Below are 12013 nucleotides of genomic sequence, written 5' to 3'. Positions count from 1 at the left end.
GGCATATGAGTGCCTTTGGCTGGTCAGTAATACTTCATAATGGGTAATCATATAAAATTTAATTTGTATTGCTTTATGTAAAATATAGTAGATAATCTGTTCAGAGGAAGGGAGGAAAAAGAAAATACTGATTTTCAGATGGACTTGTGCTCCTAAGATACTTAGGCATTTTTGAAAATCCCATCGGATATGCGTGTAAATTGTATAAAAGACATCCATTGCTTTGGGCTTCAGGAAAATAAATAAATCTTCTGGAGCTTCACAATGTGACAGCATTGCAAATAGTCCCTAAGGACAGAACATAGTTCACTGAAGAATTTGTCAATGAAAAATCCACAGTATAACTTTTACTGGATAAATATCCAGTGTTGCACCTGGGAATCAAACAATGTTCAAACAATACCTACTGTGCAAAAAAGGAAGTTGTAATATAAAACTTTGTTTTAACTGTAGAGATAAAGGTCCATATCTGTTTAAGTGTTTCTCAGAAATGATGATGAAGAACATTATTCCCAATGCCTGTCATATACAAGGTAAGTAATGCAACATCTTTCTGTGCTAAGCAGAATCAATTGCTGTTAGTAGTAATTAAACAAGTTTTATTTGAACTTCTGTATTTTTCCACTTCACTTCTACAGGCATTTTATTCTGTGAACAACAACAAACTGTCTGTGCAATTAATTACATAGATAAATGCTGGGAGATATACAGGACTTATTGTAGACCAAGCACCATACCTCCTTATGAACCCACAATGAAAATGAGACACTTCCTCTGGATGTTGAAAGTAACAATCTTATATACTTTTATTTGTGTGTCTAGGTACTAATTTATTTGTCTAGTTCAAAATGACATTTTTAAACTCTTGTCACTAATGGCCTGCCATTGAAAACACTAAAGAACTTGAGTAACTGTATTCACATAAGTTATCCTATTGGCCTCAAAGATATGGTTCACAAGAATAAAGTTGCTCACATGCTTAACTGTATAGAGGATCCAATTCCAAATTCTTTGATTCCTCTATGCCTTGAACTTATTTTGAGTATTTAATGTTTTTAATCAATTTAAATATTTTCACTGACGCTTTTTTAAATGTAGATACTAATTGTTACTGATTAAAAATTAATGTCTGCAGAAGTCCAAGGCTGACCGATTCAGAAATAAAATAACATTCAATAAACAATATTTTTAAATGATGTATTTATGTAATTTGAAGTATGGTAAAGCATCATGGACACAGGATTATTTCCCAGAGCTCTGGAATTTAGGGACTGATCCAAATCACATTGAAGTCTCCCACTGATAGCCATAGGTTTTGGATCAGGCCCTTAATGATTAAAAATCAAGCCTGCTTACACCTCTGGAAATCAGCTGCATGCTTGCAAGACTCCTCTGCATTCCTATGGGGAACACTTACTGATTCACCCCTTCTTTTATGCAGAGTGGAATTAAAAAAAAAATAAAACTGGCAGACAGAGAAATGGGTAGCTGTTGGGTGTATCAAAGTCAGCAGGTGCCAAGGGATAGTTAATTGATGAACTTTCCTGAACTTGGGGTTTAACATACTGTATAAGTGAGTACTAGCTCTATTGAAGTCAATGGCAAAACTCCTACTGACTTCAGTGAGGCCCCAATTTTATCCTGTATAGCATGAATTACTTTGTGAGAGACCAATCCTACTTCCATTGAAATCAAGGGGAATTTTGACATTGACTTCAAAGGGAGCCAGATCAGGTCCATATTTGTAAATGTTTCAAATACTAGTAATTTTTGACCTTTTTGACATACAGGATTTAAATATGCTAAGCAAACAATTAACTGCTACAAAAATTGTGGAAATACTGGTGAAGGACAATCCTTTTGTACGCGACGGAGATGACAGCAACTTACAGCATGAGGTATGTAAGGAAAAAAGTACAAACAGTTCATGATGCAAATCGTCAGCAGGTAATTAATTGCTACAGGATCAATTACAATTATTTTTAGAAGCTGTCAGCAAGTAGAATTGTACCATCATACCTTCCAGAATAGAAGAAAAATAGTGTTGTTTATATTCAAGAAATGGAGCTGATCATTAAGCATCCCATCTTGATATTCCTTTGTTCATCATATATCATCTGGGTTATTTTATCTCACATATTTCTCATTGTTCCATGGTTTGCTCATTATCATGCCCTTCCAATTACTGAACAGTTAGCTGCAAGTGTGTTCTCTACGCCCTATGACTGCACACTGGATGTGCATTGCTCGGGCATGTAGGAATGTTATCAGGAGGGCCAAATCGCACCTGGAGCTGCAGCTAGCCAGAGATGTCAAGAGTAACAAGAAGGGTTTCTTCAGGTATGTTGGCAACAAGAAGAAAGCCAAGGAATGTGTGGGCCCCTTACTGAATGAGGGAGGCAACCTAGTGACAGAGGATGTGGAAAAAGCTAATGTACTCAATGCTTTTTTTGCCTCTGTTTTCACTAACAAGGTCAGCTCTCAGACTGCTGCGCTGGGCATCACAAAATGCGGAAGAGATGGCCAGCCCTCTGTGGAGATAGAGGCGGTTAGGGACTATTTAGAAAAGCTGGACATGCACAAGTCCATGGGGCCGGACGAGTTGCATCCGAGAGTGCTGAAGGAATTGGCGGCTGTGATTGCAGAGCCACTGGCCATTATCTTTGAAAACTCGTGGCGAACCGGGGAAGTCCCGGATGACTGGAAAAAGGCTAATGTAGTGCCAATCTTTAAAAAAGGGAAGAAGGAAGATCCTGGGAACTACAGGCCAGTCAGCCTCACCTCAGTTCCTGGAAAAATCATGGAGCAGGTCCTCAAAGAATCAATCCTGAAGCACTTGCATGAGAGGAAAGTGATCAGGAACAGCCAGCATGGATTCACCAAGGGAAGGTCATGCCTGACTAATCTAATCACCTTTTATGATGAGATTACTGGTTCTGTGGATGAAGGGAAAGCAGTGGATGTATTGTTTCTTGACTTTAGCAAAGCTTTTGACACGGTCTCCCATAGTATTCTTGTCACCAAGTTAAGGAAGTATGGGCTGGATGAATGCACTATAAGATGGGTAGAAAGCTGGCTAGATTGTCGGGCTCAACGGGTAGTGATCAATGGCTCCATGTCTAGTTGGCAGCCGGTATCAAGTGGAGTGCCCCAAGGGTCGGTCCTGGGGCCGGTTTTATTCAATATCTTCATAAATGATCTGGAGGATGGTGTGGATTGCACTCTCAGCAAATTTGCAGATGATACTAAACTGGGAGGAGTGGTAGATACGCTGGAGGGGAGGGATAGGATACAGAAGGACCTAGACCAATTGGAAGATTGGGCCAAAAGGAATCTGATGAGGTTCAATAAGGATAAGTGCAGGGTCCTGCACTTAGGACGGAAGAACCCAATGCACAGCTACAGACTAGGGACCGAATGGCTAGGCAGCAGTTCTGCGGAAAAGGACCTAGGGGTGACAGTGGACGAGAAGCTGGATATGAGTCAGCAGTGTGCCCTTGTTGCCAAGAAGGCCAATGGCATTTTGGGATGTATAAGTAGGGGCATAGCGAGCAGATCGAGGGACGTGATCGTTCCCCTCTATTCGACATTGGTGAGGCCTCATCTGGAGTACTGTGTCCAGTTTTGGGCCCCACACTTCAAGAAGGATGTGGATAAATTGGAGAGAGTCCAGCGAAGGGCAACAAAAATGATTAGGGGACTGGAACACATGACTTATGAGGAGAGGCTGAGGGAGCTGGGATTGTTTAGCCTGCAGAAGAGAAGAATGAGGGGGGATTTGATAGCTGCTTTCAACTACCTGAAAGGGGGTTCCAAAGAGGATGGCTCTAGACTGTTCTCAATGGTAGCAGATGACAGAACGAGGAGTAATGGTCTCAAGTTGCAGTGGGGGAGGTTTAGATTGGATATTAGGAAAAACTTTTTCACTAAGAGGGTGGTGAAACACTGGAATGCGTTACCTAGGGAGGTGGTAGAATCTCCTTCCTTAGAGGTTTTTAAGGTCAGGCTTGACAAAGCCCTGGCTGGGATGATTTAACTGGGAATTGGTCCTGCTTTGAGCAGGGGGTTGGACTAGATGACCTTCTGGGGTCCCTTCCAACCCTGATATTCTATGATTCTATGATGTCTGGGATGTTTTCTGAGAGTACAACCGTGCATAGAATGAAATTCAGCTCAGTCTGGTGCAGGACTATTTGCACCACTTATTTTCCACGGGGGAATTGCACAGGAGTGCACAGATGGAATGGCTGCACTGGGAGGTCTCTGGACTTCTTGCTACTTAGGAGCCTTTAGACTGGATCATCACCTGCGTGGTGAGATCCTTAGTCGTGCAGATCTGCTGGCCCAGGAACCCTGAACATGGGGTGTGAAGCAGCAGTGCCTGCACTTCCAGCCTACAAGGCTGGAGTAGTGGCTGTGGAGGCTGTCAGCCAGCCTGCAGGTAAAGACTTCCATCCCCTCAATCCCTGTAGAAATCTTTGCACTCAAGCGTTGTGCAGGGTTGGTGAATTTCTCCTCTAAGGTATTAGTTTTCACCCAACGGCAGTCTGCTGTAATCTACATTATTGAATTTGTTATAAATACGTGTTTGTGGTGGTTTGGATGGCCATAGTTTGTTTTATTATTAAATAATCCATTACATGCCCATTACTGTAGACTCTAGGCACAATGAATACAACAAAACACCGTCCATTCCAGACAAAAATATAACCATTCCCCTGTCCACCAGATAGAAAAATATCCCTGAGCCTTAATGCCATGTGTAGCAAAAACTTAGCCAGGAGGATGATGCAATACTGTATTATCATTCAGTTGTATGCAATGTGAAATACTGTATATTACTTGCTAATGTCATAATGGAATATAGTAATGTAATAGGACTTTGGTTATGATTAGTTTTCCACGGAGAAGAAGGATCATGATCATTATTGATTGATAGGCCCTGATTCAGTAAGCTCTTTAAGCATGGTGCACACGAACAATCCAATTTAAGTCCAGCTTAACGGTGAAATCCTTGCTGATCTTAAATACAAAAAAGAAGCTTACAAGAAGTGGAAGATTGGACAAATGACTAGGGATGAGTATAAAAATATTGCTCGGGCATGCAGGAGTGAAATCAGGAAGGCCAAATCACACCTGGAGTTGCGCTAGCAAGAGATGTTAAGAGTAACAAGAAGGGTTTCTTCAGGTATGTTAGCAACGAGAAGAAAGTCAAGGAAATATCCAGTGTGGGCCCCTTACTGAATGAGGGAGGCAACCTAGTGACAGAGGATGTGGAAAAAGCTAATGTACTCAATGCTTTTTTTGCCTCTGTCTTCACGAACAAGGTCAGCTCCCAGACTGCTGCACTGGGCAGCACAGCATGGGGAGGAGGTGACCAGCCTTCTGTGGAGAAAGAAGTGGTTCGGGACTATTTCGAAAAGCTGGACGTGCACAAGTCCATGGGGCCGGATGCGTTGCATCCAAGAGTGCTAAAGGAGTTGGCGGATGTGATTGCAGAGCCATTGGCCATTATCTTTGAAAACTCATGGCAATCCGGGGAAGTCCTGGACGACTGGAAAAAGGCTAATGTAGTGCCCATCTTTAAAAAAGGGAAGAAGGAGGATCCTGGGAACTACAGGCCAGTCAGCCTCACCTCAGTCCCTGGAAAAATCATGGAGCAGGTCCTCAAGGAATCAATTCTGAAGCACTGAGAGGAAAGGAAAGTGATCAGGAACAGTCAGCATGGATTCACCAAGGGCAAGTCATGCCTGACGAATCTAATTGCCTTCTATGATGAGATAACTGGTTCTGTGGATGAAGAGAAAGCAGTGGACGTGTTGTTCCTTGACTTTAGCAAAGCTTTTGACACAGTCTCCCACAGTATTCTTGCCAGCAATTTAAAGAAGTATGGGCTGGATGAATGCACTACAAGGTGGATAGAAAGCTGGCTAGATTGTCGGGCTCAACGGATAGTGATCAATGGCTCCATGTCTAGTTGGCAGCCGGTATCAAGTGGAGTGCCCCAAGGGTCAGTCCTGGGGCCGGTTTTGTTCAATATCTTCATAAATGATCTGGAGGATGGTGTGCATTGCACCCTCAGCAAGTTTGCAGATGACACTAAACTGAGAGGAGAGGTAGATACGCTGGAGGGTAGGGATAGGATACAGAGGGCCCTAGACAAATTGGAGGATTGGGCCAAAAGAAATCTGATGAGGTTCAACAAGGACAAGTGCAGAGTCCTGCACTTAGGACAGAAGAATCCAGTGCACTGCTACAGACTAGGGACTGAATGGGTAGGCAGCAGTTCTGCAGAAAAGGACTTAGGGGTTACAGTGGACGAGAAGCTGGATATGGTCAACAGTGTGCCCTTGTTGCCAAAAAGGCCAATGGCATTTTGGGATGTATAAGTAGGGGCATTGCCAGCAGATCGAAGGATGTGATCGTTCCCCTCTATTTGACACTGGTGAGGCCTCATCTGGAGTACTGAGTCCAGTTTTGGGCCCCACACTACAAGAAGGATGTGGAAAAATTGGAAAGAGTCCAGCGTAGGGCAACAAAAATGATTAGGGGACTGGAACACATGACTTATGAGGAGAGGCTGAGGGAACTGGGGATGTTTAGTCTACAGAAGAGAAGAATGAGGGGGGATTTGATAGCTGCTTTCAACTACCTGAAAGAGGGTTCCAAAGAGGATGGCTCTAGACTGTTCTCAGTGGTAGCAGATGACAGAACAAGGAGTAATGGTCTCAAGTTGCAGAGGGGGAGATTTAGGTTGGATATTAGGAAAAACTTTTTTCACTAGGAGGGTGGTGAAACACTGGAATGCATTACCTAGGGAGGTGGTGGAATCTCCTTCCTTAGAAGTTTTTAAGGTCAGGCTTGACAAAGCCCTGGTTGGGATGATTTAATTGGGGATCGGTCCTGCTTTGAGCAGGGGGTTGGACTAGATGATCTCCTGAGGTCCCTTCCAACCCTGATATTCTATGATTCTAAGTCAATGGGACTGCTAATATGCTTAAAATTAAGCATCTACTCAAATGCTTTGCTGGATCAGATGCTTAGTCCTCAAAGAGGAGATTCTACAGAAATGAAGTAATTATTATTATTATTATTTTACTCTAGTTGGTTTTTCTTGAATTCTTTGAAGCTCTCCTTGACTGCGCCCTGTTATATGTTACCAATGATATGATTAAGCAGCAATTAGATCTTGTAAATCAAGAAGGAAATGATCATAGAACTGAAGATTATACAGAAGGGGCACGGCATATTCTGCAGCACCCAGAATACTCCTCATTTCAGGTACTAATGATGTAGAACTTCGTATGCTATGTTATAATTTAATATTTATATTACAGTACCCATCTAGAGGTCTCATTAAGGGACCAAATAGTTCTGGGTTCCATGCAAACATGTATGAATTAGATCCCTCTGTTCCATGCAAACATATAGTCCCTGCCCCAAGGAGGTTATAGTTCAAGAAAATAAGTGACCCACAAAGGCTGGGAGGAAAGGGATCCAAGCAAATGTATACAATTTTTATATACACTTACACTTTTTTCCTGATAAATTCTGCATATGTAAAGTATGTGCAGCCCATCTGCCCCTTAAGCCACTATTAATTGGCTGATTTCCTATATTTTGGCAGAGGAAAGTGGCCTTTCAGATCAGTTCAGAGAGGGTGTAATTGGCAGCATGGAAAAAGGCTCAGATATTTGTGTGGGCAGCTGACAAATGGGTGGACATTGTTGGAGAGTGAAGTTTACATGACAAGAGACAAGTGCTTATCTTCCGTAAAGTGCAGCTCTGTTCTAAAAAGTGACCCTGTAAAAATGGCATTAGTCTCACTGTTACACAGACAGCTAGATAGTTTTTTTTAAAAAACAGTTAAAGATTCTACAGATCAAATGATGCTTTCAGTGACACCTGTGCAAAAACATTGACAGCAGTGGAGATGGCCTGGGGTAGCAGTGCATAATTTGGTTTATAGAATTTGGTAGAGGGCATAATTTGGTCTGTAGAATCTTTTATTACTAGCAATGATGCACAATGCAGAAGGAACTCAGCTTGATTCTCAGAGCCTAGGCTGTCAGAAAAACAAACAAACCCTCTTTACTTGCAAGGTGAGCAATTTCTACCTGGAAATTAGTGGGAGACCATGAATATGGAATCCACAATAACATTTTTAGAGAGTGTTGTGAAAAAGGACTTCACCAGAATAGGGTTCCACCATAGGTGCTGGAACTAGGAGTGCTGGGGGGGCTGCTGCACCCCCTGGCTTGAAGTGGATTCCATTATATACAGGGTTTACAGTTTGGTTCAGTGGCTCTCAGCACCATAGGCGCCACTCCAGCCCCGAAGCACTCATGGGGAAAAACTGGTGGGTGCTCTGCACCCACCAGCAACTCCCCGCCCCAGCACACCTCTGCCTCTGCCTCCCCTGAGTGTGCCTTCCCCACTTCTCCCCCTAGCTCCCAGCAGTTCCCGCCGCGAAACAGCTGTTTCGTGGCTGCAAATGCTGGGAGGGAGGGTAGAGGAGGGGGGAACGTGGCACGCTTGGGGAAGAGGTGCGGCCGGAGCGGGGATTTGGGGAAAGGGTCCAATAGGCGCAGGGAGGGGGCAGAGTTGGGGCGGGAACTTTGGGGCAGGGGTGGTGTCGGGGCAGGGCCAAGGGTCTGGGGGGCATCGAGCACCCACCGGCACTGGGAAAAGTTGGCGCCTATGCTCAGCATCCCCACTATACAAATTGTTCCAGCACCCCTGGGTTCTACTGTATGTAATACCCAAACACAATAGCTATGTTAGACACACAGAATGTTTATTGCTTCCATTAGCCATTTGATGCTTTGTTGTCATAGCTGTGTCTAGCTTCAGAAGGTATAAACCATTTGCCCATGTAATTTCATGCTTGAGTTTGATTGCTAACATGATAAAATTACAATACCATTTTCAAAACTGTACTGGATTATGCTGAAAACACCATCTCTTTTGTGTTTGTTTTGTATTAGTCCATTCATAGCAGAAGTATGACCAGTGCTGAGGTAAGCTATGAACCCTCTGAGACAAATCACTGCTACATTTCTACAAGGTCTTCAAGCAAGCTAGCACAGTCACCTGATAATAATAGAATAAAAAAACCTGAGGTCGGTAAAACAGGTGCTCTGAAAAGGAAAGTGAAAGGACCATCATTTTTTGCTTTTTCAGGCAGGGGGCAGACAGGCTTGTCTCTTTTTTTTTAAAAGTTGTATGTAGTTTGAGATCTACAACATATTTGAAGAAAATCTGGCCCCACTGAAGTCAAAGTGAGTTTGCCCTTTACTTTAATGGGGTCAGGATTTCATCTGTTGTTAATAGAATATACGTGTGTGCCTGCATGCATGTGTAGATCTAAAATAGATACATTTATATTTGTTAAACAAAGTATTTGCTTCCATTACTACCTCCAAAGACCTGTGTTTAGAATACTGTCTCCTCTAGAGCAGCTGATGACATAATTAATAACTAAAGCAGGAAGGAAGCATTGAAGAGTTAAATTATAGATAAACCTTCGTGGGGCACAGAAGTTATAGCTGGGACTAGTGTGGCACTGGGGAGCCAACCTTTAGATTTAGTTGCATGCAGGGAGCTGGGAACTGATCAAAGAGACTTGGAGGCATCAAGTAAGATCACCCTAATTTTAATTTGGTGGTCTTTCTGATAGCACATATTACATTTTCAATGTTTAATTTCTGAAAATGGGACCTTGTCACCACATCTGTTTCCTGTGTATATTTTGGGTCTCAGCTGCTTATTTAATGATTAAAAAATAAGCTTTTACTATTCTTTCCTCCTGTTAACACTACAGAGTTAATAAAGGTGCACATGCAGGAGTATGTTCATTCTCTCAAAGAAGGAATTCCAAAACTACATTCCAAAATGGCAGGGTCAAATTCTGGCCCCAGAAAACCTCTGCAACTCTGTTGTTATTGCACAAAGCTATGTCTCCAATGCGGTTGCACTGCTGTAACTGGGCAGAATTTGGCTTGCAGAATTTTTATTACTTTTCATGTAAAGATGTATGAGTATGAGTTTTAGTAATAATAATAACCCCTCCCCCTATATTATGAGGTGGAAAAATTTCCACTTGACTCTCGGATCCTACTATATGTTTGTAGCTCTGGCATTTAGTAAGCAGTCTAAACTTCATAGAGAGTCACTGAGGGACAATAGGCATGGAACTCCTCATTGCCATTTTACAGTTGCTTGTCAGAGGGGAGGACAATAATGTAAGGCTGCAAGACAAAAGCTGCATAATATGAAATTTGGAAGGAGGAAGATCATATTTTCTCACTCACTTTATTTCTTTTCACATCCTCCACTAATCTCTCTCTTTCCTTAGCTGCACTTGTAAAGAGTTTCTGGAGACAGCAGTTTCTCCTACTGAGTAATATAATCAGTAGCAGAGATTCATTACTTTACTTCAACAAGACAGGACGACTAATGGTATCAATCAGTTACCTCAGAAGGACATGTGTAAGGACAGGACCTCTACTTTCAATAGGGCTCCAAGAAACATGGCAGCCATCTTTTGTGAGCCTGTGGTTCAAGAAGATTCAGCTAAAAAGCCTATTAAAAAGCTACTGTAGATGGCTGCTTTGGTAGGGTAGCATGGTCTAGTGCACTGAGGATAGAGCTGGAAATCAGGTACTTCTGTGGTCTCTTCGTAACTCTACGACTGTTTTACTGTGTGGCCTTGGACAAGTCACTTAGGCCCTGATTTGGCAACTGGCTCGGCACAGACACATCCCTGCAATTTAAGCGGGACTCCTATGGGCACTGGGGTGTGCCCACATGGAGCCAGTTGCAGGATTGGGGCCTTAATCCCTCTGTTTCCCCCTCTGTAAAACAGGTATAATCCTATTTCCTTGTAAGATATTACAGGGATATTGTTAGGTTTGATTAGCTAATATTTGTACAAGAATTTGAAAATGTAAAGCACTACATGTGTAGTTCCAAGTATTATTAAATATTGACTACAGCAGGCAGGATTGCAGAATTGGCTGTACTGGGGGCATCTTGTGTCTTAACGTAGTAGCTGCCGCTATTCCAAAATGCTTTGTGGCTGGAAACATGTGCAAGAAAAATGTAGAAATTTATGGATTATATTTGTGATTTCTGTTTTCATTCCAACACAAGCTTAAATCCAAGGACTCTGCAGTAGAATACAGAACTTCCAGACAGACTTTTAAATCCACTGAAAAAGAGAGAGGTGAGTACTTCAGAATAGCTGTTCGCATCTATTGCTGATCGTGGGGGAAAGAGAATATGGCGCTCACAAGAACAGTCCCCCACCCCCGAGTTAATTAAAAATGTATCTTAGACTTCGTACAGTGGGGTATATTTTATTATGGAGTGAAAGGCTGCATTCAGTTTTACATTTAAGGTGGGGTTTAAATCCTTTAATCTAACATTTAATTTCATACATTTGTACTGTTTCAATCAGGAGGACAAGCTTGAATTTCCAAGGTCCTTTTCACACTACATTGAGTTGTGATTTCAGAATCCTATCCCTGCTTATTGAACTTTTCCCTGTGAGTCTAATGTTTCTTTCAGATCCCTAGAGTGAGTCTGAACAACTCCAGGTTGCTCGTTCCCCACACTAGCTAATCCTGCACCAACTCAGTGTGCCTTTGTCTAGACAAAATGACCACACTTACTGTTTTCATTTTCACCTTAGAAGCCATTGTAGAACATGCTTCCGCCATAGGCTTCTGGGCACCAAAGGAAGGAGCTGGAACAGGTGAGAGAAAGGCTCGCTATGGGCAGCAAGGGTGGGCAGGTGGTGGTGGAGGACTGTGGAAGTTTTCCTCAGGTCTGCTGCTGGTCAGTGGTTTGTCTGGAGAGAAGTTTGTCTGGAGATCTAGGGAGAGAGACCACCTAAGGGAAAGGGGCGTGGAACCAGGTACAGCTGGGTGCCAGGGCAAATCCACAGAGTATGCAGGGAAGAGGAGGGGGCAAGTGGAGGTGGGGCTGAGGAACATCTATGTGTCGCAGG

At 42.8% G+C, this 12013-nt stretch overlaps 1 protein-coding gene across 7 annotated transcripts in view; it reads left to right on the top strand.

Annotated features, from left to right (window-relative positions):
- Positions 1 to 12013, top strand: part of LOC140918229 (radial spoke head 10 homolog B2) — a 38747-nt gene that overhangs the window by 15789 nt on the left and 10945 nt on the right. For 5 of the 7 annotated variants that reach the window (XM_073362149.2, XM_073362148.2, XM_073362147.2 and 2 more), the window contains 7 exons: positions 454 to 533; positions 639 to 787; positions 1791 to 1898; positions 7105 to 7281; positions 8988 to 9122; positions 11155 to 11227; positions 11696 to 11758. In XM_073362149.2, the coding sequence (XP_073218250.1) occupies positions 454 to 533; positions 639 to 787; positions 1791 to 1898; positions 7105 to 7281; positions 8988 to 9122; positions 11155 to 11227; positions 11696 to 11758 (785 nt within the window). The remainder of the gene's footprint in view (positions 1 to 453; positions 534 to 638; positions 788 to 1790; positions 1899 to 7104; positions 7282 to 8987; positions 9123 to 11154; positions 11228 to 11695; positions 11759 to 12013) is intronic. The other 2 variants (XM_073362144.2, XM_073362145.2) reach the window with 2 other exon arrangements.

The sequence above is a fragment of the Lepidochelys kempii genome, chromosome 10 (assembly GCF_965140285.1).
Source record: "Lepidochelys kempii isolate rLepKem1 chromosome 10, rLepKem1.hap1, whole genome shotgun sequence".
Lineage (NCBI taxonomy): Eukaryota > Metazoa > Chordata > Testudines > Cheloniidae > Lepidochelys > Lepidochelys kempii.
This window is presented reverse-complemented; position numbering and strand designations above follow the sequence as displayed.